General features: G+C 47.4%; 1 protein-coding gene across 1 annotated transcript in view; it reads right to left on the reverse strand.

Annotated features, from left to right (window-relative positions):
* The window catches only part of CMTR1 (cap methyltransferase 1), a 2,036,190-nt gene that overhangs the window by 1,178,795 nt on the left and 833,176 nt on the right, over window positions 1–24,219 (reverse strand). The window contains exon 14 of the mRNA XM_069608763.1: window positions 20,347–20,403. Within this exon, the coding sequence (XP_069464864.1) occupies window positions 20,347–20,403 (57 nt within the window). The remainder of the gene's footprint in view (window positions 1–20,346; window positions 20,404–24,219) is intronic.

A 24,219-nucleotide genomic window follows, 5' to 3' on the forward strand; every position in this document is an offset into this window, starting at 1 on the left:
ACCCCCTCTCCTCCTCCTCCTTGTGACAGACAAGGCCGTGCCAAATGCACATTATAAAACGGGCTGAATAGACGATCAGATAAGTGTCTGGAAGATTACAAACAAAAAGTGTTTATGCTTTCAAATGAAGGAGTTACAATCAAAATACCTTGCTGGTAGATTTGCCATACAAGTCCAGTTTGGCGCGGGCCTCCCCTGTACTGGTGTCTTGTGCATTCATGAAGAGCCCCCTCCACCAGCAGGTCGCCAGCTTTGCTCCGTTTGTTGTTCTAGGTAGAGTGCTAATAATGTAGCAGCGGCAGCAGCGCGAGCACGATTCGGGCAAAGCAGACTGATCTTTATCCACGTGTGAGGTGGAGGGACTCGACAATGTTAGAAGCTGCTTTGAACAGTGGCTTCACACACCTCTGCCAAGCGAGGCAGCCTAAGCATACGCACCCCCCCCCCCCAGGGTGTGAGAGCAAGCCATGCTGCTCTTACTCTCTGCAGCCCCATACAAATTGAAAAGCACACAAGTTGGCAACAGCAGCTTGGAGCAATACGGTAAACCGGTTTTAACAAAGTGAAGGTTTTGACAGTTAAATGAGGAAGCGCACAATATTTACACCGATATACCGGTGTACCGTTACAACCCTATTCCACAGTATAACATTTCAGCAGATGGAGAGAAAGGATTGAAAAGTATTGTTTCAGATTTGGCGAAATTAGGAGCAATTGAGGAGATTACGGGTAGTACATGTAACAGCCCCTTTCTTCCGGTATATAAGAAAGGAGATAATGAGGTACCCTACCGTTTCATAATTGATCTGCATGCGTTAAACAAGGTAGTTGACCCTCAATTTCCCTGAGTGCCAGACGTCACAACGATTTTGACAATGATACCTGCATCAGCAGAATACTTTAGCGTGAATGACTTAAAGAATGCTTTCTTTAGCATTCCAGTGGACAATGACAGTAGATATTGGTTCGCGTTCACATTAAGAGGACGGTCATTCACATTCACGCGCAGTCCACAAGGATACAGGGAAAGTCCGAGAATTTACAGCAGGGCATTGAAGGAACAACTAGATATGCTAGAGTTGCCAGCAGGTTTTTTGCTATTACAATACATAGACGATTTGCTAATAGCGGCAGATAGAGAGGAGATTTGTAAAAAGAGCACTGTTATTATTGTCACACCTAGCAGCACATGGCCATAAAGCAAGCTTGAAGAAGTTTCAATATAATCGAAAGGAGGTGGCTTATATGGGTTACCTACTTTCGAAAGAAGGGAGAAGACTAACGCCAGAGCGCACAGAGTATTTCTGGTATGCCTATTCCAAAAACACAAAGGAGTCAGAGCCATAATAGGCATGGCTTCTTATTGCCGGCAGTGGATTGGAAACTTTGCGTTGATTGTAAAGCCAATGGTGGCATTGACGAAAAAGGATGCTGTGATGCCTTTGCAGTGGAATGAAGAATGTCAGAGACCATTTGATTTATTGAAAACTGCATTATGTTCTGCTCCAGTATTGGGCACACCAAATTATGAGAAGATTTTTAGACTGTTTATATGTGAAAGTGAATTATGTGTATTGGCTGTTTTGACACAGGAACAAGGTCGAAGAAATAGGCCATGCGGCTATTTTTCTTCCGCGCTGGACCCTGTAGCGCGCACACTGCCACGATGTTTGCGAGCTGTTGCTGCGGCTGCTGCGTCAGTGAAACAAACGGAAGGGATGGTATTGGGGCGCCCTTTAATTTTGATGGTGCCACATGCCATAGACGTTCTATCAAATAGAACACAGACGCAACACCTCACCTCTGCTAGACTGACTAGATATGAAATCATCCGCGCCCCATATCCAAATTATGAGGTGTAGCGATTTGAATCCTGCAGAATTAATGGCACTACCCACGGAAGAACATGGTGACAATGAATCACCTCCCCATGATTGTTTAATGGTTACTGAGGAAGAAACGAAGGGGAGAATTCATTTAAGCGACACCCCACAGAAAGAGCCAGAGGGAGAGTTATTTTGTGACGGCTCCTGTTTTAAACTACCTGATGGCACATTAACTGCCGCCTATGCTATCACTACCCTAGAAAGCATTGTAGAAAGCAAAACAATCCCCTACAACTCGGCACAAGCCGCAGAGATAATAGCCTTCACCAGAGCCTGTGAGATTTCTGAGAATCTGAGCGTGAACATTTATACTGACAGCAAGTACGCCTTTGGCGTAGTTCATAACATTGGCCGACTTTGGGCTGAGAGGGGTTTCTTGACATCACATGGGGCCAGAATTCAACATTGCCCTTTGATTGTACGATTACTGGCGCATAAAAAAGTGAAATGTAAAGTGGGAGAGGGAAATGCATTTGCAGACAGGATTGCGAAACAAACTGCCACTGATTTTAATACCAAAATGATGACAGTACAGTCTGAGGAAATGCCTTGCATGATAGAAGATGGCATTACCACTGTCAAAGAAATGCAGGCCGAAGCTACTGCTGATGAGATACAAGGGTGGGCTGAGGGCTCTGCTGAATTAGATTTGGAGGGTTGCTGGGTGGACAAGGGAACTAAAAACTGGATGTTGCCAAATTCCTATGTAATTGCAATGGTCACAATGGCCCACAGCCCTACTCACATTTGTGGCAAAAAAATTATCCAGCACCTAGCCACGGTATGGGAGAATGTAAACAAATAAGAATGCAGAAAGGTTGGTTCAGAACTGCATCACGTGTCTAAACACAATGTGGGGAAGGGAACAGTGACTCCAACAGGCAGTTTTGGCCCTCCCTCTATGCCTTTTGAGGTAATCCATTTTGATTTCATAGAGATGGAGAGATGCCAAAACTTGAAATATGTCCTAGTGGTGATATGTGCATTTAGCAAATGGGTCGAAGCATATCCTTTAAGACACTGCAATGAGCACGGCAAAAATAATGTTAAAAGAATACTTTTCCCGTTTTGGCCTGCCCCGTGTCATATCGTCAGATAACGGTCCACACTTTGTGGGCGCAGTGATATTACAGATTTGCGCAGGTCTCCAGATCGATAAGCGGTTCCTTTGTTCCAGACATCCGTTGTCGGCCGGTCTTAATTGAACGTCACAACGGAATTTTAAAAGCTAAGATTAGTAAGATATGTGCAGGAAGTAAGTTAAGTTCAGTGGAGGAATTACCATTAGCGCTATTGTGCATGCGCACATCAGTACAGGCAAGGACTGGGCTCTCCCCGTATGAAATTGTCATGGGGAGGCCGGCGAATGTTTGGTGTGCACCACTGCCTAAGCGGCTTTGCGAAGTCGAGCATCCTGTGCTTAGTACTTATTGTGGACTTTTAATACAAAAACTGCGTTTGATTCATCAGCAGGTGCAGGAGGCTCTACCCGTGAGGTATACTGGTCCGGGGCACGCGCTGGAGCCAGGAGACTGGGTGCTACTCAAGAACTTTGAACGAAAATCATTGTTAGCACCCAGATGGCGTGGCCCCTATCAAGTACTTCTGGCAACACAAACAGCGATCCGAGTGGATGGGAGGAAGGCATGGATTCATGCCACGCATGCCAAAAAGATCCTACCGCCGCTGAAAGACTTGCCTGATCGAGACGACCAGAAAGAAACAGCAGCTCCAGAAACGAAAGAAACTGTTGCCAGTCCCTAACTACAGGATCTGCCTAATCCTGAAGTGAAGCTTGAAGCAAAGCCTGGAAAGATTGCTATAAAGGATGAAGGGCAACGAGTGCCCCAACATTGGCCAGCAGAATCTGCATCCCTGCTGGCCGATACAAAGCGTGTCCCACTTTGGCGCCCACAAGCATCTGCCATTGTGCCACAGCCTGAAACGAAATCTGCATCACCACTGCGGCGTCCACAGCCACCTGTCACCGCGCCGCAGGACTCCGAGTTTGAGTCTGGGAGTGCACAGACCACACTGTACCTGGAGCTAAACGGTACAATCTACGGCTTTGAAAGAAGGAGTGATCGAATCTGCATTTCATTGATCTTTTCATCATTGCCTCTGGTTCCCATCACGGATGGAGAGGGAACTGGAGGTCTAGAGGAGAGAAGCGTGAGAGTTGTGCAAATCGGGAAGCTCAAGACTCGCGGCTCCTCTGTGCGATCATAACAATCCATGTGTCCGGAACCCGAGCGAACAAGCGGGGCGCACATGGTACAAAGGCAATTGATAAACTGCTCTGGAGTTCTTTTGAGCAAATATGCAAATGCATAATCTTGCCTAACGAGTAAGAAATCCAGGCTGCTAAGAACTGGCAGAATGAACTATTGACATTCGGACGAGTGCCACAAGGAGAGATATTCACGACGACCAATGCAGAAGAAGGACTGTGAGAGAGAGAATGCCAGAACCAGCTTTAGCCTCCTCCTGCACCACTGCTGATAACAAATTAGGTATAAGGACTGAAAGGTTAGAAAAAACACATTGTTGGAAAAACTGTATGCTGATCTTAACGATAGTTGTGTGTCATGAGTATGTTAGCACCAATAATAACAGCGTTGATATTATGGTACGTGGAAGCAACGCACCCATTAAATATGCTCTTGCCAGTAATTAATATTTCTACTACTGAAAGCCCGGTCCATGTAATTACTTACACCTTGTCCCCAATGGAGGAGAGGCACAGAGAAGGATATGGGAAAATACATTACTGCTTATAATGAACATGACACATGCAGTTTTGAAGAAAAATAATTGCTGGATATGCGCCCATTTACCACAACATGCTGGAAAGGGAATAGGTTGGTATGTGCAGCAACTACCACTAAGTTCTGCATGCAGTGCATCGCTAAGTGCATTATTTTGTGGTAAATGGAATAAAAGTGATACAGGTCAATTAGATAAAACAAACATGAATGAATTTGAGGAGATAATTATGAGACCCGTAGGCTGTTCTATATTTCATAAAGCACAAATGATAATCCAAAAATCTACTCCTAAACCTGTACGACGAGATAGATTGTCTCCACCATCCAAAACATCAGTAATCACGTTCCGTGTGAGAGCAGAAGAAAATAAAGATGCAATGCCCCCTTCCTATACAGTGAATTATAGCCCACAAACTGTCCCTTTTTGCCTAAAGAAGAAAGGCTCCTATTCAGTAGGAACGTTTACTGGGTGCATGAATACAGCGGTTCTCAAAAGAGAAGTAGAACCAGTGTATGTAGGTGATCCCGTTTATTTTATATGCGGAGAAAAAGCGTATCCTTGGTTACCCTGAAACTGGGGAGGCACATGTTATTTGGGTCTACTGTTCCCAGGAGTGTTCCTCTTGGAGACAGCAGATGTAGCCAGGTTATCCAGATCTAGGCCGCGAAGCAGCACAGAAGATGCTTTAAGAACAGAAGACTTAGCAAAATCATTCGTACCATTTTTGACCCAAGCAATACATTCCTATAACATAAGGCAACTATCCAGAGTATTAGAGAGTACAATAAACATAACAACAGATATACTATACAACATGACGTTGGAAGAAAAAGGAATTAGGTTAGTGACGCTGCAAAATAGAATGGCTCTTGATGTAATCCTGGTTGATCGTGGGGAGTTTGCAAAATCGTGGGATCAGCGTGCAGCGTATTCGTAAATGACTCCTCCCCTACGATTTTTGAAGCGATAAGAAAGTTACACGTCCTGAGCTCTGAACTCCATACCATGAATGGGAACTGGGAGGCGGGGTCCTGGTTCTGGGAGATATTACGTGCTTGGGGATGGAAGTTAATTGCAATACTAGTAGTGGTGTTCGGAATATTTATGACTTGCTGTTGTTGCATACACTGTCTGCCCCTAGTTTGCACTGAGATAAGTGAAGAGTGTATGCATATGGCAACCCAAAAACAAACATATGGCCAGGACCATAAAGATACTCATGAAAAGAAAACAATAAAAGAATTCATGGCCATAAATATTGGTGGGAATGAACACGCATATAGTAGCATGCAAGATTCAGGTTCAAATTCAGATACTTCAGACACATCATCAGAGGATGCAGCAATGTATGGATGAGGCGTTTGGCAATCGGCCAAAAGGAGGGTTTGTCAGTCCAGAAAAATAGATACCTCTCACGATCTATGGCAATGTATCGTATTGGCCGAAGACCAACCGTCTCATGCACTGAACGTCAGAAATACAGACTCATAAGTTTGACCAATGTGCGTCCATTTTAATGTAGCAAGAATCGCCATTTTGTTCCCCAACGTTCGCTCATTGCTTTTTGTTCAAAACTGCTTAGCCGAAAGCCTATTCTGCTTATTCTGCTTCATTGTTACATTGTTGTTCAACGCGAAAGAGCAAGGCCGCGAGGCTGGGAGTTATTCGTTGAAACATAGCGTAAGCAGCCACAGAGAGGAATGCCCAATCCCCTCCCTCATGTAGCCTTGGAGGAGAGCAACACAGCATTTAATCATTTCACTGATGCCAGCCAGTCTCGTTATTATGGTAGAAATGCTAGAAAGGAACAGCTAAAGACTTGAATTATGCTTTCCTTACGCCCCCCCTTTCCTAATCCCAGTCGAGCGTGCTGACTCCCAGGACACGAATAGCAAATAGGAGATAGCAAGGCCTGGAATATGACTCTTCCCCCGTATGCAGCTTGCTCGCAAGAACAGAAGCACTGTGTTCTGTTCAACAAAGAAATATGTCTCTAGACTTGCAATATTGTATATTGTTGCTAGATAGATGTTTGAAGGTGTCGTATTCGTCGAAATTGTCAATCATCAAAACCAGTACAAAGAATCTATACAATGGGCGGTGTTAAACATGTCATGACTGATTGTAAGATGTCCATTTTGTATATATGTAACTGATGTACATTATTTGCTCTCTTGCGTCACTCGAGGTCTGGAGACACACGTCGCGGGGCGTGAGACCGAGTTGGCCAACTGAGACTATTTGCTTTGCAATAAACCCTAGCTTTTGGGAATACAACCTTGTGTCTGGCGCATCAGTTCGTATGTGGTGATTTGCCTTGTTTCCACTACGCGAGGGTCCCCTAGCGGCCCCTTCACCCTAGCAGTGAAAAGGTTTCCGAAGAGCAGCTGGCACTGGGAGAAAGATATCATAGATGAGGAACCCGTAAGAGGCAAGAGTTCAGTTGAAAATTCAATGTATGCCTTAAGTTGTAAAGATGGATTTTCAAAATGAGCCCTGTGTGCAAATTTAGGGAAGACACGTTACTCTGGTAAGCAGGAAAAGACACTGAAGTCTAGCCAAACTATTAAGATATGTGAAATTAAGGCCTAGACTTAGGGGGACGTGGGAGAAGTCAATGGTTCAATGACGAATACAGCAGAGAGCATTCAACTTAATTTAGATTATGTATAACAATCTAGTGATATGTATAAGGTGTTGAAACAAACTCTTCGCAATGAAAATAAAAGGCAAGTAAAACCACTAAATCCACACTATGCACATATGAGAATGCATTACTTACCGTAAAAGCATTTCTGATGGTTGTATCTGCTTAGATTCACATGCTGTGCATAGGTCCGACATCCAGTGGTCACTGCGGAGTATTGCATTTTGTTTTTCGTAGTCGAAAAGGGGACGTCGACCAGGCGTGTCTGAAACACTATCCCTATAGTGACGTGCGTTGTACCCACAATCCCTCACGCGTCGAGGTCCCTCTGTTTGTATTTTTTCTGCCCTGAGGGAGCCTTCTAGACGTGAGTGAGTACAGAAAGAGAGAGAGATATATATAAAGGAAGTCTATGTTCCTTCCATCCGAGCGGGGAGGAAGGGTGGGCGCATGTGAATCTAAGCAGATACAACCATCAGAAATGCTTTTACGGTAAGTAATGCATTCTCTTCTGATGTTTGTTAATCTGCTTAGAATCACATGCTGTGCATAGACTAGCGAGCAGTACCCGGAGTTGGCGGTGGGTTATGAGAAGGAACAGTAGAGAAAAGGTGTCGTAATACTGCCTGTCCCACCTGGGAGTCAGATCTAGAGTGTGTATCTAGACAGTAGTGTTTTGTAAAGGTGTGCACAGACCTCCAGGTCGCCGCTTTGCAGATGGACTCAAGGGGAACATTTGCAATGAATGCTATGGATGCCCCCGTGCCTCGAATAGAGTGTGCTCTTGGCTTAAAGGGTAGTTCTCTCTTAGCAAGAGTATAGCAGAGAGTGATGCATTGAACAATCCATCTAGAAATAGTGGATTTTGAAACCGCATCTCCTTCTCTTCCTGCTGCCACCGAGACGAAGAACTGATTAGTCTTCCTCAATGGTCTGGTTCTTTCCATGTAGAACATGACCGCCCTGCGTACATCAAGTGTGTGCAGAGTCCTTTCTCCCAAATTGGAAGGATTCTGAAAGAACGTTGGTAGTTCTATAGACTGGTTTACGTGGAATTTAGAAATAAATTTCGGAGCAAACCTAGGGTGAGTGCGTAGAACCACTTTATCTCTGTGAACTGTAACAAAGGGGTCTAGAATAGAAAGAGCCTGAAGTTCACTTACTCTCCTGATGGAGGTGATAGCTATTAAAAAAGCAGTCTTAAGAGTGAGGTGTTTAAGGGATGCTTTGTGCATGGGTTCGAATGGAGAGGCCATGAGTCTGGTAAGTACCACATTAAGGTCCCATCCGGGAGCAGGGTCAGCTATCGGGGGGTGTATTCTTTTTACTCCCTCCATGAATGCCTTTATAACTGGGATCCTCCACCACGACACTTTGAGTTGGGAAGTGGTGTATGCAGAAAGTGCCGCTAGGTGGACTTTAATGGAGTTAAACACTAGGCCTGAATCCAAGAGATGGGTCAGGTATAGTATTACATGTGTGGGAGAGCAGTCAATAGGGTTGATGCTTTTACTCCTGCACCAGATGACAAATCTTTTCCACTTGCTAGAATAGCAGTGGCGAGTGTTCGGTTTTCTGGCTTCCCTGAGGATGTCCATGCATCTTTGCGGGAGTTGTAGATGTCCGAACTCTATGACCTCAGGAGCCAAGCTGCTAAGTTCATGTTCTGGGGGCATGGGTGCAGAGTCCTGCCCTTGTTCTGAGACAGCATGTTGTACGGGCAGGGGAGTTTTACTGGGGGAGATAGAGACATCTCCATCAAGTGAGCGAACCATGGTTGTCGTGCCCACATAGGGGCCACTAGTATCATGGTCACTTGTTCCTGGTGCATCTTGTGCACCACCTTGTTGAGAAGGGGAGTCGGGGGAAAAGCGTAAACAAATTTCCCTGACCATTGCATCGATAGACCGTTCCCCTTGGATTGGTTCTGGGGGTACCTGGAGGCGTAACTTAGGCATTGAGAGTTCTCCAGGGTTGCGAACAGGTCTATTTCTGGGAATCCCCATCGTGTGAAGACGTCGAAGACGATGTCTTCGTGCAGACGCCATTCGTACTCTTCGGGCAGGGGGAAATCTCTGCTGAGTCTGTCTGCCAGCATATTGAGTTCCCCGGGTACATGTAGTGACAGTAGGAACATGTCCTGTTTGAGAGCCCACTTCCATATATTCTGGGACAGTTTGGACAAGCCTGGAGAGTGGGTGCCCCCCTGCTTGTTGATGTAGTACATGGCTGTAGTGCTGTCCGTAAGGACCATTACTGTCTTGCCTTGTAGGTGTTCTTGGAAGGCTTTTAGCGCCTTGAATACCGCTAGTAGCTCCAGTAGATTGATGTGTTTGGATGCTACGTTCGGAGTCCACACTCCGTGAGCAGTCTGATGGGATAGGTGAGCACCCCATCCTGTGAGGGATGCGTCTGTGGTTAGAGTGGCTTCCGCCGCGGGTGTGGCAAAGGGTTTTCCTTTTTCCATGTTCCCCTTTGTCCACCACCGTAGCGAGAGAACCAAGGCCTGCGAGACCACCACTAGATCTTCCCATTGTCCGCTGGCCTGACACCACTGGCTGTTGAGCCACTCTTGCATTGGGCGCATGCGCAGGCGCGCGTGAGGTACCAAATAAATACACGACGCCATCATTCCCAGCAAGCGCATTGCTTTGCGTACCGTCACCTCTCGTCCGGTCACATATTGGGGGATCTGAAACAGCATGTTTTGGACCCTCTCTTTGGAGGGGAAGACAAGGCCGTCCCTTGTTTGAATTAGAGCCCCTAGGAATTGTTTGATTTGACTGGGGTCTAGACTGGACTTCTTTTCGTTGATGGAGAAGCCCAGCTGGAACAAAAGGTCTACCGTCTTTTGGGTATTGGAGAAACATGTTTCGTAGGAATCCCCTGTTATGAGCCAGTCGTCGAGGTAAGGGTAAACTGGGATGGACAACCTGCGCAGGTGGGCCGCAGCCACTGCCAGTACCTTTGTGAATACCCTTGGTGCTGAAGCTATACCGAAGGGTAGCACCTTGAACTGGTAGTGTTTGCCCTCTATCATGAACCTTAGGTATTTTCTGTGCGCTGGCAACATTGAAATATGAAAGTATGCATCTTTCATGTCCAATGTTGTCATGTAATCTCTCTGCGAAAGCAGCGGGATCACCTCCTGTAAGGTCACCATACGAAACTTTTGGGGTTTGATAAACTTGTTCGCTGGGCGCAGATCTAATACAGGGCGCATGGTTAGATCCTTTTTGGGTACAAGGAAGTACACTGAATAAATACCTTCCGTTACCTGAGATAGAGGCACGACCTCTATGGCTCCTTTTTCCAGCAGTTGTTGTACTTCTTGGAGAAGGATGGCAAGATGTTCCGGCGTCAACCGCCGTCCCCTCGGGGGTTTGTAGGATGGGGAACTGTTGAATTCGATACAGTATCCGTGGGCTACGGTGGAAAGTACCCAACGGTCTGACGTTATCTCCTCCCATGCAAGGAAGTTATCCGGCCCCCGACCGGTGTTGCATGGGAGGGGACGCGAATCTTCGCGTCACTTGGAGTTGTTGGGGGCTTGGGAGCCTCTGGGGGTGGATCCCCGACCTCTCCCTTTGCCCCGGCGTTGGCCTCTTTGGCTGTACTGGCCACTATTGGCTTGGTAATTGGTGGCCGAGTATTGCTGATGTTGACTTTGTTGTTGTTGCCGTTGGCCACGAAAAAAGCGCTTGTTGCCATAGCCGCGTCTGGTAGCGGGCTTAGAGATCTGGTCAAGAGTCTTGATGGTGTCGAACTCTTTTTTGGCCATCTCTAGGGCTTCATCTACCGCTTTTCCGAAGAGGTTAGCGTCCTCGACAGGTTTATTTATTAAAGACGCCTGTGTCTCCGGTTTAAAGCCTGAGTTGCGCAGCCATACATGGCGCTTTAGGAGTATTCCTTGTACCAGGGAACGTCCTGCTGTTTCTGCCGCGTCCAGAGAGTTCTTTACAATGCTCTGGTTCACCTGTGTTCCTTCGCCAATAGTTGACAGTAGGCGTGTACGTAAAGGCTCCGGTGCTTCCTCGGCGTCTTTGCGCAGTTTGGCCCACTGCGCGTCTGCGTAGCTCGCAAGCAAGGAATTGTTGTTGGCAATTCTTGCTGAGAAGGCAGCCGAGGAAGTAACTCTTTTTGCAAGGGCATATAGCCTTTTGCCCTCCTTGTCAGGGGGTGCCTCACTGGTGGAAAGTGGTACCCCTGCCCTCTTTCTAGTATTAGATACTACTAGGGAGTCCGGTATGGAATGTCCCCTAATGTAGAGCGGGTCTGAGGGTGAAGGAGCGAAAAGTTTTTCAATCCGTGGATTGACCCCTCTGATCAATGCGGGAGTGGACAGCGAAGGGGTGATCCTCCTTTTAACTGAAGCGAGGAGTGGAATGGTCTGGCTGACCGGGGGTTTTTCTTTAATGACTCTTTCTACAAAGTCTAATTCTGGAGAGAGTTCTCCTGTGTCCAGTTCGAAATGCGCTGCTGCTCTGCGCAACAGTGCATTGAAAGTAGGCTGATCGTCAATTGGAGACGTGTTCCTAACTGGAGAATTGTCCGGAGGAGTTAGATTTAGGGCATCAGTGTCGGAACACACTGATGGTGATTGCCAGGGGTGCGAAGGTCCTTCTCCTGGGCTAGTCCCGAAGCCCTCTTCTATAATGTCTGTTCTGTCTTCTAGACATTCCTCCTCCATGAAATCATCTTCTTCCTCGAAGTATTGTTCCTCCCCAGTGAGGTCATATACATCTTGGAAGTCTGAGGCTGTGTCCAGCAGGGGATCGACCAGCCTCTGTTTTTTGGCTCTGGGGTCCTCTTGAGGCCCTTCTCTAGTTCTTTTGTGAGTTAGAGCGGCTTGGGTACTCATAAACTTTTCCATCCTCTCCATACAGAGGTGGAGTCTTTCCATAGTTTCATGGGGTACCCCAGAGCGGTCTAGCGGGGGAAAACTCGAGTTGTCTACCTCGAAATGGCTCGACCTCTCCCAAAGCGTCGAGGAAAGTGTCCCGTCGCCCTCCTCAAAACCCTCAGGTGTGTCGGGAGACTCCCTGACTGAAGGGGGTAGTCCCTGCTTTCCTTCGGGTGTTTTCGGCGTATCCTTTGATCTATGCGTAACGCTCAACGAAATTTTCGGCGTACGCTTTTGGGCGTCGGCTACAACGATCCTTGCTAAGCTATCGGCGACTTTCTTGTCGGCGACTAGTTTGTCGGCGGAAGCTTGAGTTTTCGACGCCATGGGTATCGAGCGCTGTACGGCGGTCTGCGCCTTCTGTTGATGCGCACCGGCCGATGGTTTGGTGGTGGCGCCCTTGTTTGCCGAAAGCCCAGTCGCAGGTCGCGGCTGCGGTTGCGAGAGGGGCTTCAAACCCGAACGGTCCGAGGAGGCCGCCGGTGGAACCTGCGTCTCCTTGGGCGCCGAAGCTCTCTTCGACTTAGACGAAGAAGAGCCGTGGGTTGTGTGCTTATCTTTATGTGAATCTTTGTGTGCGTCAGTGTCGCCGGGGTGTTCATCCCCATAAGCAGGGCGTGAGCCGAGCCCGTCGGGGCCGGGGACAGACGACGAAGCGCGTAAGCGCTCCTTAGAGGGGGTTTCGACTTCCGTGGCGGAGGTCGTGTCATCGCGTTCCTCGTCACTGTCGGTGGTAGCAGCGGCGGGTGAACCTTCGGCCTTCGACATCGCGTAGGCCGCCCACCTTTTAACCCTACGGTCTTTTAGGGTTTTAGGCTTTAGAAGCCGACAAGCCGCGCACCCTTCCTCTTTGTGATCGAGGGGCAAGCAGCGGTTACACCGTGAGTGCTTGTCCTTCCAAGTGAATTTGCCTTTACAAAGTGGGCAAAACCTAAATGGTGTCCTCTCCATAGCAGAGGCAATAAATCGCGATAAACACCCCCAGGGAAAGGAAGGGGAAAGGGAAAGGCATTCTCAGAAAGACCCAGAGATGTCCCACGACCCCACTCTCCCTACTGTATGTGGCCAGCGAGGCCAGGCCACGTGTTCGGCAGCGCCGAAGATTTCCTCCGCTCGACCCTCCGTCGATGATTTTGCTCGGCGGAGAACAGCTACAACTGCGTCGAGGGAGTGCTGTATTAATCTTCGTAGAAGAAACGACCAAAGGTCGAGGGTTGCAATGTCTCTCGAGGAGCTCCGCGTGAAGGCGACCAGAAGCTGGGCGGAAAAAAACAATCTGAGGGACCTCGACGCGTGAGGGATTGTGGGTACAACGCACGTCACTATAGGGATAGTGTTTCAGACACGCCTGGTCGACGTCCCCTTTTCGACTACGAAAAACAAAATGCAATACTCCGCAGTGACCACTGGATGTCGGACCTATGCACAGCATGTGATTCTAAGCAGATTAACAAACATCAGAAATGCATTTACAATGGGGTGCTCTTGCAAAAGAGCACTGTTAAAATGGATTTTCAGAAGCAGCCCTGTGGGCGGATTCCGAGAGGCCCCCCTATTCTGGTGAACAGGAAAGAATACTTAAGTCTAGCCGAACTAATTCAGGGTAGGGTGATTGAGCAGTAAAGCTTGGCCTTAGGAGAGCATGAATGTGGTGATGGGTTCAGTTAAGCACACACATAGTACTCTTAATTCAAGTTAGGCAGATTGAATACAAATACAATTCAATCTATTAGGCCTTGAACAGACTCTTATCAATTAATCAATTAAAATCGCAGGTAAGTAAACTAATACAAATACCCTATTAACATATATACATTCATCTTGGTGCTCTGTTGCCAGAGCATACCAACACTTTACTTTTAGAACAGTTAAATGGGACCATAGAGCATTGCAATATGGTAAAGTAAATGAAGAAAAACAAAGCTAAGTAATAAACCATATTGTAAACCAGTAATAATTAAAGGGAAGGAAAGCATTATACACAGTCTTCTTGAAATATGGCCCTACACTTTAGTCCTTTCCTTGCTACAAGAGATTGGGCCTAGTGCCAAGAAAGGCCCAAGTCCCAAATGAACCCTTTGCAGGGCGATAGGATCATGAGTAGGTTGAACAAGTTTGGCAAAGCCAACAGGCAGATGCAAGTGTGCCATGAGGTAAAAAAACAAAGGAAGCAAAGTCCTTAGGGGGTCATCTCTTAATTCCAATACCTTAGGAATTTGTACCCATTAAGCCTTATGGAGGTGAGGGCTGTAAACAGTTATGTTACCCTTTGTACTCTGATTTTGTCAGGAACACGTGGTCTTGGTTCGTTCAGAAGAGGCCCAGGGATCGCTGATGCAAAGGTCACTTTCTGCTTCGGAATTGGATCCAGCGAGTGGGTGGATCAACGCTTTGACTAGACGGTTTGTGACACTGGACCAATGGAGGGCCTTTGCACGATGAACAAAGGACCACCTTCACCTGCCTCCCGACATGTGAGGACCCCCAGGGAACGATGCAGTCAGTAGAGAGTGAGGACCAACACAATCAAACACTGCAAGACGGCACTCATGGCAAAAACCAAAAAGCTGGTCTTGCAAGGCCCCTCTTCGTACTGGAGAGCTGCAAATGCAGAGGAAGCCCTCTTTATTGACTAGTGAAGGGTCTACAGAGTCTCAAGTCCCAACTCAGCATGGCAATTGGAAGATTGCCAACCGGACACGGTAATAAACGAAAAGATTGAATCTAAAATGCGGAATGCACGTTTAGTGTGCATTCAGCATAGTAGATTAGATCTTTTGCCCACAATACCGAACAGGGGAGCGGAAGTGTCCCCCACTCCGCCAGTTCAGTATTATGGGATGCAGGGGTGTCCCCCGCATACATTAAAGGCAGTGCAGGGGACACAGGCAAAATCTCAAAAGATCAAATTACAAAATGTGGGCAAGTGGGCTCCGTGATTTTGTAATTCGGTCTTTTGGGATACGTTTTTTTAACATACATCCTCGGGACACATCTCTTGGCTTTCAAGAGCAGAACCCACGAACAGCGGCCGAGACTGGTTTCTTCCATCGGTCCAGTGGTTGAAGCATCAATGAGGCCCTTCGAATATCAGAAAAACGAGAATTGCTTCACTGAGAAGGTTGATGAAGACAATGCTGGTTGGCTGCAATGACAAGTTCCAGGTCTTCAGCGGGATGCTCCTCTGAAGGGGTGTTGCCAGCAATGACTACCTGAAAAATGGCTGCACAAGCCATACTTTTTTCTTACATTCGAGCTGCAGTCGCCTTCAAGTCCACGAATGGCAAGGATCTGCATCATTCAAACTGGTAGGGGCTGTCCAATCATGGACAGGCTCTGGCCAACACATAAACCCAGCAGCAGACATACTCTAGCCAGAATGTGGACTGGGACTAGACGGAGCGGGCTTACGATATATGGCAAATCCAGCCCTGAGAGGGCAGGAAGAAGGTTAAAATACAAAGTGGCCAAGGGACAAGGTGAAATCTCATGGCACTGCCATTTTAGAGTATATGGTAATTTGCAGTAAAATGCAAAAATGTACTTGAAGTTAAAAAAACAGTGCAAAAATATATGCTGCCACCAGCTAGTCCTGGACACATCATGCAAGTAACCATAAGGTTAATCAAAACAAAAGATTAAGGAATACAAAGTATCTCTACCACACATCTCTATAAGGTGATGTGTGCAGTGTAAAATAAACAAGGAATTTGTAATGGGGTCAGAGGCCAAACGGCACTCAGTCTTAGGGACTGATAAACAGAGAAGCTAAGCAGGCAAGTGTTCAAATGGATTTTCATAATCAACTCTGGGGGCAGATTCTGAGATGCCAATCTAATATGCTGACCGAAAAAGACACTGAAGTCTAGCCAACACCAATCAAGGTAGTGTAGCAGAGCAGTAAAGCTTAGACTCAGGAGGGGTGTGAGAGTGTTCTAACGCTATAATGCGACAAACGCAGAGCACTCCAAATATTTAATTTAGACATAGAAGTATGCAAATGACAATGCATTACTTACCGTAAAAGCATTTCTGATGGTTGTATCTGCTTAGATTCACATGCTGTGCATAGGTCCGACATCCAGTGGTCACTGCGGAGTATTGCATTTTGTTTTTCGTAGTCGAAAAGGGGACGTCGACAAGTCGTATCTGTAACACTATCCCTATAGTGACGTGCGTTGAACCCACAATCCCTCACGCGTCGAGGTCCCTCAGATTGTTTTTTTCCGCCCAGCTACTGGTCGCCTTTATGCGGAGCTCCTCGAGAGACATTGCCAAATAGTTTCTTTCTCGACCTTTGGTCGTTTGTTATTAATATCAATAACGTAGATCTCTCCCTCGACGCAGAGCCGTTTCCCCGCCGAGCAAGATCTTCGACGGAAGGACGAGCGGAGGAGATCCTTCGGCGCTGCCGAACACGTGGCCTGCCCTCGCCGGCCATACACAGTAGGGAGAGTGGGGCTTTGTGGTCTTTCTTTCTTTTCTTTAAGAATGCCTTTCTCTTTCCCCTCCCTCTCTTTCGAGGTCGTAGTCACACCTATTACCCTCAGCTATGGAAAGGACGCCATTTAGGTTTTGCCCGCTTTGCAAGGGTAAATATACCTGGAAGGATAAGCACAAAAGGTGCAACCGTTGCTTACCCCTCGATCACCAGGAGGACGGCTGTGCGGCCTGTAAATTACTAAAGCCCAAAACTCTAAAGGACCGCAGGGTCAAAAGGTGGGCAGCCTACGCCATGTCTAGGCCTGACTCCTCGCCCCCTGCCGCCGCCGCCCAGTGTGACGAGGACAGTGACTACACGGCCCCCGTTACGGAGGCTGTAGACCTCTCAAAGGAGCGTTCACGCTCCTCCTCGTCCGTCCCCGGCCCCGACAAGCCCGGCTCACGCCCGGCTCACGCCCAGCTTATGGGGATGAACACCCCGGCGACAAGGACGCACACAGAAAAACACCAAAGCACATACCCCCAGGCACACATTCGTCGAAGACGAAGACAGCCATAGCGCCAACGGGGACGAAGGGCCCACCGACATCTTCCACCGACCGTAAGGGTCGTCAGCCCTCCCCGCCACCGCTTCCGCGACAGGGCACTCTAAAAGTAAGGGCGCTAACACCAAAATTTCCAGCGACGCGCATCGCAAGAGCGCTCACGTTGCCAACAAGGACTCGACGACCAAAGGCTCGACGCTCCACTTCCACCATTGAGGGGGGGGGGAGCGTTATTGGGGGGGGCAAGAAGTCCTACACTTTATCCTTGCAGCAGTTGTTTAGCAGGAGTTAGCATAATTAGAAGCAATACTTGTATGTTAAAAAAAGTTAATAGTTAGAAAAGCAGTAGATTCCAAATCAACACAGGTAGGTATTCAAGTAGAACAATATAGTAAAACACCTTTAAGTAATCAAGAAGTAGGTTCCCAACCATTAATAAGTCCAGACCTGAAATGAAATGGTGCCTAGTGCCCTACTGTTGCCGGTTCCACAAATCATACTGTTCACATAGGTTTACGGCTCCTCTCCTATTGTCACTAATATTGGCCTCAAACAGGGGTTTGTCACCTCCCCAGTATTGTATAATCTTTATGTGGCCGATATGTGGGAGAGATTTGAAGGTATTAATAACAATGCTCCCAAAGTAGGTAAAGTGGCGAATAGCTGGTTAATGTACGCGGATGACACTGTTCTCCTAGATAAGACTAATAGGATTACAGAGGATGTTGATCGCAGTACAGGTATATGCTAAAGATAATAATCTGAGAATAAATGCAGAAAAAACAAAGATTATGAAGTTCGGGGGAAATGAAAGGAAGGGGGATAAGTATAGCTTTAAGTGGAATATTGAAACCAAATCTATTGAGGTAGTGGAGATATATATGTATATGGGCATGCCCATGATGAACTGCCCCCCCCCCCCTCCTCCTCCGCCATAATCTCCACCAGGAGATAAGAGTTAAAGGTGATAAAATAATTGAATGTTATAAGATCTCACATTTGCAAAAGGGGGGCTATTCGATGGAAGGATTTCTAGAAATACACAAGAGGTGTATTGTACCGGGAGCACTATATGCCATGGAATTAGTTGGAGAAAAGTACATGGCGAATTTGGGGAAAATTGAGAGCAAACTGTGGAGACCAGTGTTGATGGTGGCTAACTCCACACCGATAGAAGCTATGAGGTGCGAATTGGGGTTTACAGCACTTGCCACTTTGTGGAAGATTATATGCTGTAAATTATACGTGAAAATTAAGTTAGGGTATAGCTCAGGAGAAGGCCTGATGAGCATTATTGAAAAAAGCCTACTCTAGAGGGATAAGCTAAATAATGTCATGAATAATCTGACAAATACAGTTATCCCTTTTTTAAATATTATTAATGTGAGCCTCCAGAATGAAGTTAGTGAGATTAAAAATATGTATAAACAACTGAAACGGAAAGCAATAGAATGGGATGCATGTGAGAACCTGACACTATTGACACAGATGATGCGGAACGCGAGCGTTCCGTCGAAAGGTCAACAACCTCCGGTTCGGATTTCTGATAGCCACTCTCGCCGTCATCACTTTCGGTGATAGCGGCAGTGGGAGAAACCTCGGCTTTGGACACACCGTAGGCCACCCACCGTTTTACCCTACGCTCCTTTAAGGTCTTGGAGAAGAGGAGCTTACAAGCCGCACACCCTTCCTCTTTGTGATCGAGGGGCAAGCACCAGTGACCCCGTCTATGCTTATCCTTCCATTGGAATTTGCTCTTACAAATAGGGCAAAATCTAAATGGAGTCCTCTCCATAGCTGAGGGTACACAGAGTGACTAAGACCAAACAGGAAAGAGGAAGGAAAGGGAAAGGCATTTTCAGTTTGAAAAGAAATGTCCACCCCGACCCCACTCTCCCTACTGTATAGGCCGGCGGAAGGCCCGGCCACGTGGTCGGCAACGCCGACAGGATCACTGTCCATCGAAGTACTCGCAGGTCTTCGGCAGAGACTGGAACAGCCGTCGAGATAAGGGACGGAAGGGCTGATCTCAACTATTTTATAGAATTATTCGACCAAAGGTCAGTTGGACAATAGCAATGTTCTTTACGAACTGCGCATAAGGGCGACCAGTTATCTGGGCGGAAAAAAACAATCTGAGGGACATCGACGCGTGAGGGATATTTGGTACACTACACGTCACATTAGGGATAGTGTTACAGGCACGGCCACGTCAACGTCCCCTTTCGATTCTCGAAAGACAAGATGCAATCCTCTGCGGTTACCACTGGATGTCGGACTATGCACAGCATGTAATTCTAAGCAGATTAACAAACATCAGAAATCTATCTATTCAATTTTTAGATAGCCCCATACGCCCATGGGCCTCAAGGCGCTCTTTTCTATCTTTTTGGGGTTTTGCTTCTTGCTTTTTACTTTGCCGTTTTATTTTTTTGTAGTGTGTAAATTGTTGTGATGAATTGTCTGCATATTTTGTAATTCTTGTCAAGATTGTTAAAGGTTGACTTGTTTAACCATAAAACACAGTTGGTTGGTTCTGTACTTACCACAGCTTGGACTGAGGACAGTATTTGTTGCACAGACAGAGATGAATCTTTAAATAAAGCTTAATTGGTCATCTCGGCTGTGATGGTCCCACTTCACTATACACATTTCTCCAAAGCAGAGTGCACTTATTACATTTGAAACAATGACTAAATGGTGTTAGACCAACGTTTTACTACTTCACCCATGTCGTGCATCCTTGCAACTGCACAAAACAAGCTTAACAGTAACATTAATTATCAATGGAAATGCTCACATCTCAAACCCATTCCTTACTTTTGAGCAAAGTCTTTAATCTTTTCCATTTGTTAACAACTAATAAAGCAATGGTTTTAGTCAAAGAAACAGGAGTGCTACTTTGTCCAAATGAAAGCTCACTGAACACCATTTATTTTTAATAGTTACAACTTGTGTTGGACACCATTTCCTCAACCAATTCAAATGGTACCCATTACTCTCTAAATTCGTAATGCTACTGTTTAACTAATTTGTTAACAATATATACATTATTTGCCCTGGCAAAACTAAGCAGCAGTTGCTAATATTGTCTTCAGACATCGAAGTACAAATTGTTTTTAATGCATAAAGAAGAGATTTATTACTACTTACGAGTCTTGAACAAAAGCGTGGATTTTGGCAAGTGCTTTGATCTGAACTTGGCAGTGCCTAAAAGAAATTAGAGATACAATTAGTGTGTCAATTTACTACATTTGATGGTAAAGCAAAAGTAATTAAACATTGTGAAATATTTTATAATGAATTAATGTTTAAGATCCGGAAAACTGTTGAAGTAATCGAGACATATAAAAATGTAAACAATTTGAAAATACTACAGCAATCTCCACCTCAGTTATTGGTGATATTATAGTACATCTGTTTTCTAACAATTTAAGCAAGCAGAACATTGGGGGGTGAGACACTGACAATAAAGAGGTTGTGTCAGGGAGGGTTACTTGAAAGCCTCTGGTGACAGGTTCAAAAGATTAATCAAACAGTGTGAGCACAGGGGGTTCACCAAGTTAGTCCAGATCACACAACGATAATGTACGGAAGCAGTCTGGTTTCACTCCTAGGAAGAAAGAACAAGTTACTCCCTTACCTGGTAACGTTCTTTCGATGGGATGGTCCGACGACGTATTCCATATCTTTGACAGTAATTACCACAGCTGTGCTGCTACGGAAGATTTTCGGCTCCTGCGTCAATGACGTCGATGCGCCGTCCCTGAGTACCTCCTCCGACGGCCAATGTCACCCGATGTGATAAGTAGGACGCACGACGCCCGTAGCCTCAGTTTTAGTTTTTTACCCCAGAACGTGTGACACAAGTCTTCTGCCAGTCAGACACACAAGGCAGAAATGTAAGCTGCAATCGCATAAGAAATTCTGCAGCGGGGAAGGTAGGGAGGGAGCGATATGGAATACGTCGTCGGACCATCCCATCAAAAGAAAGTTACCAGGTAAGAGAGTAACTTGTTCTTCGAGGGGATTGGGTCCTCCGACGTATTCCATATCTTTGACAGACTCCCAAAGCAGTACCAAAGCAAGGAGGTGGGGAAAGAATTTAGAATACAAATTTAGCATGCCCAATCAAATTGCGGAATAAAGGACTGCCTTGCCAAAGGCCAGATCCTGTCCTCGGATGGAATCGAGGGAGCAGTGACGTACAGAAGTATGTACAGAAGCCCAGGGGGCTGCATCACAGATGTTACGAATAGGAACACCCCTCTGCAGGGCAGTAGATGCAGCCATACCCCTGGTAGAATGGGCCCGCAAGCCAGCCGGTGGGTCCTTACCCGCCAAGCGAGAACACTCGGAGATAGCCAAAATAATCCACCGAGACAAAGTCTGTTTCGTCACAGCTTGTCCCAAACGCTTTCCAGCGTAACCAATTAAGAGTTGATCATCCACTCTGACCCGGGACATGCGTGAAATATAAAAGCTCAACGCTCTCCTAGGATCAAGCCTATGGAGCCTCTCCTCTTCCTTCCCAGGATGTGGAGGAGGATAGAATGCCGGAAGAACAACCTTCTGGCCCAACTGAAATTCTGAAACCACCTTCGGAAGAAAGGAAGGACGAACTCGAAGGACAACCCTGTCCTTATGAAACACAGTGAAGGGTGGCTTAACTGAAAGTGCTTGTAACTCACTCACTCTGCGAGCGGAAGTAACCACAACCAAAAACACAGTTTTCAGAGTTAACAGTCTCAAAGGGCAAGAATGCAAAGGCTCAAACGGAGCACCCATAAGAAACTTAAGAACAAGATTCAAATCCCAACCTGGCACCAAAACAGGTGACGGAGGGAACACATTAGTGAGCCCTTTAAAAAACTGAGAAATTAAAGGAATCTTAAAATAGGAACATTCTTCGGACGAGCGCTTAAATATGAACAGCGCCGCCAGGTAACCTTTAATGGTACCCACTTGCAAGCCCCTTTGGGCCAAAGAAAGCAAAAAAGACAGAACCATGGGAATGTCACATTCAAAAGGATCCACATTCTTAACTCTGCACCAGTCGCAGAATTTACGCCAACGGCAACGGTACAGAGACTTTGTTGCCGGCCGTCTGGCCGAGAGCAACACCTCCAACACGTCTTCAGGGAGGTCCCAATCCTTATACCTCAACTTTTCAGAAGCCAAGCGTGAAGGTTGAGGGATCTGACCTCTGGATGGAGAACCTGACCCCCCCCTCCCGTGAGAGCAGATCGTCTCGGTAGGGAAGAAGACGTGGAGGGCAGATGGACCAGTCGAGAAGGTCCGGGTACCACGTCCTCCGAGCCCACGCCGGAGCAATGAGGATCATCCGGGAACCGAACTTCCGTAACCTTCGCAGCACTTGCGGGATGACGGGGACTGGAGGAAACGCGTACAGCAGCAGGAATGACCACTCCACCACGAACGTGTCTCCTAAGGCTCCTTTTGGAGGAAATTCCCGCGAGCAAAACCTTCCGCACTTCCGGTTGACACTGGAGGCGAAGAGATCCACTTGAGGGGTCCCCCAAAGGGCGAAGATCTCCAGGAGAATCTCCTGAGCCAACTCCCACTCGTGAGAGATCGCGCTCTGCCTGCTCAGAGCGTCCGCCGTCACGTTTTCGTCTCCGGCCAGATGAACTGCCGAGATCGAAACTTCCTGCTGGATGGCCCAGAACTCGAGCTGCATCGCCTCCCTGCACAGAGGAAGTGACCCTGCCCCCCCCTTTTTGTTGAGGTAGTGCATGGCCACTGTGTTGTCCGTCAGGATCAGCACACTCTTTCCTCGCACAGTCGGCAGAAAAGCCTTCAGGGCTAGCCTGACGGCCCTCAGCTCCAACAGATTGATATGGAGTCTGGACTCCGACGGAGACCAACGACCGCTGACTGTCAGCCCGTTGGCATGAGCTCCCCATCCCGTGAGGGATGCATCCATCACGATCGTCACCTCCGGCCAGGGAAGCCAAAATGGAACCCCCTTCATCAAGTTGCCTTCGACGGCCCACCACAGAAGGTCCCGGGCGACCGAGGGCGGCACCTCAACCGAGTCCAACATCCTGCCGGAGGCCTGCGACCATTGCGTCTTGAGTGCACACTGCAAAGATCTCATCCGCAGGCGAGCCTCTGGCACCAGAAGAATGCAGGATACCATGAGGCCGAGCAACCTCAAGAACTCGAACGCTGGGAGCGTCTGGGCATGCTGAAACTTGTGCCCTCACCTGGGGAGGAAAACATTGCCCCAGGGAAGTGTCGAGCACTGCTCCGATGTACTGGAGCCGCTGTGTTGGCGTCAAATGGGACTTCTTTAAATTGAGGGAGAAGCCCAGCCTGTGAAGGGAGTGGCAGGTGACGGATAGATGATCCAGGACTTGCTCGGGAGAGCTCCCCCTGATCAACCAATCGTCCAGGTAGGGGTAGACGTGAATCCCCCCTTGCCTGAGATGCGCTGCCACCACCACCATGAACTTGGTGAAAACCCTCGGGGCGGAGGTCAATCCGAACGGCAGGACCCAAAACTGAAAGTGCGAGTCGCCAACCGCGAACCTCAGGTACTTCTTGTGCTTGGGATGGATCGGCACATGGAAGTAAGCATCCTTGAGGTCGAGTGACACCAACCAGTCCTGAAGCTGAAGGGCCTGGAGGACTTGAGAGAGAGTAACCATCTTGAACTTGTCCTTCCTGAGGAGTTTGTTCAAACCGCGCAAGTCCATGATGGGTCTCAATCCCCCGTCTTTCTTGGAAATCAAAAAATAAGGGGAATACCATCCCTTGTTCCTCTCCGCTACAGGCACCAGTTCTATGGTGCCTTTCTCCAGCAGGGCTTGAATTTCCTGCGCAAGGAGCGGATCCGGACTCTGCAAAGAGAGGTTCCCCGGTGGATTGTCGCGAGGCCTGTGCCGAAAAGGAAGACAGTAGCCGTGGGTTATGATCTCCAGAACCCACACATCTGAAGCAATGACTTGCCACTCTACAAGATGCTGCGCCAGCCTTCCCCCAACCGGCGAACCATGGGAC

This window comes from Ambystoma mexicanum, chromosome 4q, assembly GCF_040938575.1.
Source record: "Ambystoma mexicanum isolate Mex_15411 chromosome 4q, UKY_AmexF1_1, whole genome shotgun sequence".
NCBI lineage: Eukaryota > Metazoa > Chordata > Amphibia > Caudata > Ambystomatidae > Ambystoma > Ambystoma mexicanum.